The 4051-nt window shown below is 39.9% G+C and overlaps 1 protein-coding gene across 1 annotated transcript; it reads left to right on the top strand.

Moving 5' to 3' along the window:
• Positions 1 to 2357: 2357 nt before the first annotated feature.
• LOC142496619 (uncharacterized) lies at positions 2358 to 3898 on the top strand. The gene is made up of 2 exons (XM_075603283.1): positions 2358 to 2454; positions 2820 to 3898. Exons 1-2 carry the CDS (start codon positions 2358 to 2360, stop codon positions 3896 to 3898), a joined length of 1176 nt encoding a protein of 391 aa, XP_075459398.1.
• The last annotated feature ends 153 nt before the right edge of the window (positions 3899 to 4051 follow it).

Below are 4051 nucleotides of genomic sequence, written 5' to 3'. Positions count from 1 at the left end.
GCTGGGAGTGGGAGTGCTGGTGCTAGGAGTGGGAGTGCTGGTGCTAGGAGTGGGAGTGCTGGTGCTGTGAGTGCTGCTGGTGGCGCAGTTGCTGATGGGGTGGATGGTGGTGGCGTGCTTGCTGGTGGGCAGCTTTTGGAGTCTCTTCCATTGGAAGAAGGAGAGTCCAGTCAGCACCAGCCAAGCTCTGACCCTAAACCTGCTCGGAAGAAACGTGTGGAGAAGCCACGTAATCCTCGCTTCAATGACCAGGAAAATACAGCTCTTGTCACTGGCATTCTGGAGCACTATGACAGTATATATGGACATTTACTAGGTAAGTGTACCTTTACATTTATTATTCAAATACATGTAATCCTAGGTCATCTGAGTTTTGTTCATATGCAAATATGGGTTCAGAATATCTTTCTATGTTAATTATTCTGGAAACACAGCTTTTTATCATGCCTTACAAGGACAACTAATCACAGGCGGTCAATTTGCCATAACTGCATACAATATGAATGCAACCTTGCTTACATGTATAGGTTTAGTAGTGAATGCTCATGTGCTTCACATATTACACCTAAAACAGCATGTTTGCTATCTCTTGGAACAGCTAGCAGTGTAGGAAACTGGTGCTTCTATTATTATTAATTTACCTCATATATTTTATATGTTTTTCAAGGGCGGACAAGTTCAGCAAGCAGAAAAGAAATGTGGGACACAATAGTCATTGGTGTCAATGCGTGTGGGAATCATGTGAGGGACAAGCGGAATTGTCACAAGAGATTTGATGATATTAGGTCCAAATTGAAAAAGAAAATACAACACCAACGCGTGCATGCTACTGGCACTGGAGGTGGGCCGACACCACAACGTCTCATATTAAGTCCATTGGAGGAGCTGCTTCGGGCAAAATTACTTCCCGTCGTCGTGGAAGGCTTACCTGGTGACCGTGATATAGGAATTTATCCCTCACAATTTCCACCAGGTGAGAAATATTAATGTACTAGGCGTGTCGTTGCTTACAGTTATTTTGCATATTTACACTGCTTTTTATACTGTCTTCACAATATAAGCATACCTGCATCTATATATGTATATGTCTGATTCTGTATATACTGTATATATATCTCAAAATAGACATATATGTTGTAGTCCTACTAAAAGCAGTAACTAATATAGCACGTGGCATTGTGTGCTCATTTACATGTGAATTCCCAAAATGCATTGCTGCAGTGGAAGCAATTGATGGTGGGCGAAGATGGGGAACAACAGGGTAGTACACATGTGTAACACATGTTAATGAGAAATTATTACTAGCTACAGGTACAGAACATAAATATGTATAATATTATTGTGTATTTTATTTATTTTACTCCGACAAACATGACATTACTGCCTATTTTAAGCATGCATCAAATATATTGCATGCAACGGCCTACAAACATCACTTGCACTAACACATCTATAGTTGTTTAGGAAAAGGTCCATTTTTGCTTTAAGTCATATACAGACAGCATAATGAGGTACACGTATCATATGTTATGTCATTGTTTTCATAACTTAAAAACTGCACACGACTATTTAGCTCATCTACCATTGTGTTAAAGCAGCTGCAATTAATATCTCATCACAGCATACACTTCAACAGAGGGGGTGGGGTTCAGCACACACACTAATTACAGCCTCATTTTAGGGTCAACTTAGTTCACACCATTTTCACCTGTTTCAAGTAATTGAAAGGTGTGGCTGATTAGGCTTTTTGGGGAAGGGAATACCGTTCTTACAACCTGACTAGCACAACTGAAGTTAATCACACTCATTTGAAAGCTTCACTTTAGCTACTAAATGCCCCAACAACTCATTACTTATCAAAGCGTACGTCACACATTAGTTCACTCATATCTATAGTTGAACTACTACTATCAACGACACATTATCACACACTGCATGTGTTGTCTTGTTTAGTCACAGCCACATTCATGTGTGCCACATCTTATATTAATGTACCACACATATCCTCTACCAAAAACAACACTTTTTGCAATATGACCACCTTCATGATAACCATTGTGAATGGTCATCTCATGATAGTTATGTACATTATGATACTGATATCACTACACAACATATGATTTTTATGTACAAATTTTATGTATTTATCCTCACGCATTACTGCAGGAACATAGTATGTTTTATGTTAGGGAACTCAAAAGTTCTAAGTACACAGGCATGTACATTGTTATTACAACTATTTATGTTCACTTTCACACACACATTTTGGGTTAAGGAAATGATGCTGTTAGGTACTCATAAATACAGAACATACAATAACTGTTTGTTCAATATTTACACATGTAAATGTAAAACTTATGTTATTGTTATATATAGTTGCCCCTGAAGGACATGTGTCACCTGAGACTGAACAAGTGTCTTCACCTGGGTCAGCCAGCTCAACACACCTAGAAGGTGAGTGTATCAGTTGGTGGCCATATAATATGTGCTCTTCTATATGTTATGTTGTCATGTTCATTATTTGTTTTGCACATCTTCTTTAAATAGGATTACTTAGTGTATGTGAAAATGAAGTGTAAGGCAACATGTATTGTGTTAGTGATGTTAACTATCATGTAGGAGTTGTGAGTTTACAGCAAGTTTTCATTCACTCATATTTCATACTGAGTCCAAACATTAATCTTAAGTCAAGGTAGTTTTTAATGTGAGGTTATAAAACGTATGGAAACATGTTAGTTGTTACTTATGACACAGTAGAATTACATAGTAACACAGCAGAGATTAACATGCCATTTAATAATGTGTACATTTATTTGTAGAACATGATGAAGAGGATTATGATGATGATGATGATGATGATGATGCCGCCGCCGCCGCCATAGACACACAAATACAAGCAAGTGACCATGAAGAGGTTCCAATTGAAACTGTTTTACCGCCAAATCGTCCAGCAAATACCACATATGATGCAATTGTAGCTTCTGAGGGAAAAATTGTGGAAGCAGAAAATCGTCGCCATTCTGACCTGATGACAGTGCTGGAAAGGATGATTGCACTGCAGGAAGAAACAGTTTCACAATTGGCACATCTCCACAGAGTCTTCATTGAAGTGCCTAAACAGTTGCAAAAAATCAACACCTCATTCGAAGCATTAGTTGTTCAGCAAACACAAGCTAATTACTTGAGAATGACTAATGTATCACAATTCAACATCAACACCTCACAGGCAGGATCTGTTCATGCTGGCCAGTTTTCACCACATTCATCTGATCTTCATTCACCAGGTCCGAATGTTACCGGTCAAGTAGCAGACATTGCTGTGCAGGTTCCTGACGACATCCTACCGCTGCCATCTGTACAAATTCAGCAGCTGACACCTACAAAGGAGGCGACAAAAACAAAACAAGACACACATGAAACAGACCAACCATCACTTGTGCAGTGTCTACCAACTTGCTCACATGTGTCAGTGGGCACAAGCCCTGTCCGTGAACAGTCACTACCCAAAAGCCCTGTAGGTGAGTCACTGCCCAAAAGCCCTGTAGGTGAATCGCTGCCCAAAAGCCCTGTAGGTGAATCACTGCCCAAAAGCCCTGTAGGTGAATCACTGCCCAAAAGCCCTGTAGGTGAGTCACTGGCCACAAGCCCTGTAGGTGAACAGTCACTACCCAAAAGCCCTGTAGGTGAGTCACTGCCCAAAAGCCCTGTAGGTGAATCACTGCCCAAAAGCCCTGTAGGTGAGTCACTGGCCACAAGCCCTGCCCGTGAAGTGCCAGAGGCCACTCAAAGTGGCTCTGTTGTGGCTAAAGTTGGTGGCAAAAAAAAAAGGAAAATTCAAGAGACAACAAGCAGGCCTGTTACTCGCTCGCAAAAGGAAAACAAATTTTTTTTTTTATAATTCACAAAATATGTCTTTGGCCTTGTTTTGTTGACTTCAGATTATCTAATTACTATTGTATGTATGCTGAAGACTGTGTTGTTTCCAAACTTTCAACTATGTTCTTGTACACGTGAAGTTTTGGAAATGTTAACACTCATAATTAATTGTGTT

The sequence above is a fragment of the Ascaphus truei genome, chromosome 6 (genome assembly GCF_040206685.1).
Source record: "Ascaphus truei isolate aAscTru1 chromosome 6, aAscTru1.hap1, whole genome shotgun sequence".
Taxonomy (NCBI): domain Eukaryota; kingdom Metazoa; phylum Chordata; class Amphibia; order Anura; family Ascaphidae; genus Ascaphus; species Ascaphus truei.
The sequence above is the reverse complement of the archived record's forward strand: the minus strand, read 5'-3'. Positions and strand labels throughout refer to the sequence as shown.

Coding starts and splice junctions, on each gene's coding strand:
- LOC142496619 (XM_075603283.1), top strand. CDS start 2,358: ATGTTATTGTTATATATAGTTGCCCCTGAAGGACATGTGTCACCTGAG. Junction 2,455..2,819: donor CAGCTCAACACACCTAGAAG/GTGAGTGTATCA, acceptor ATTTATTTGTAG/AACATGATGAAGAGGATTAT.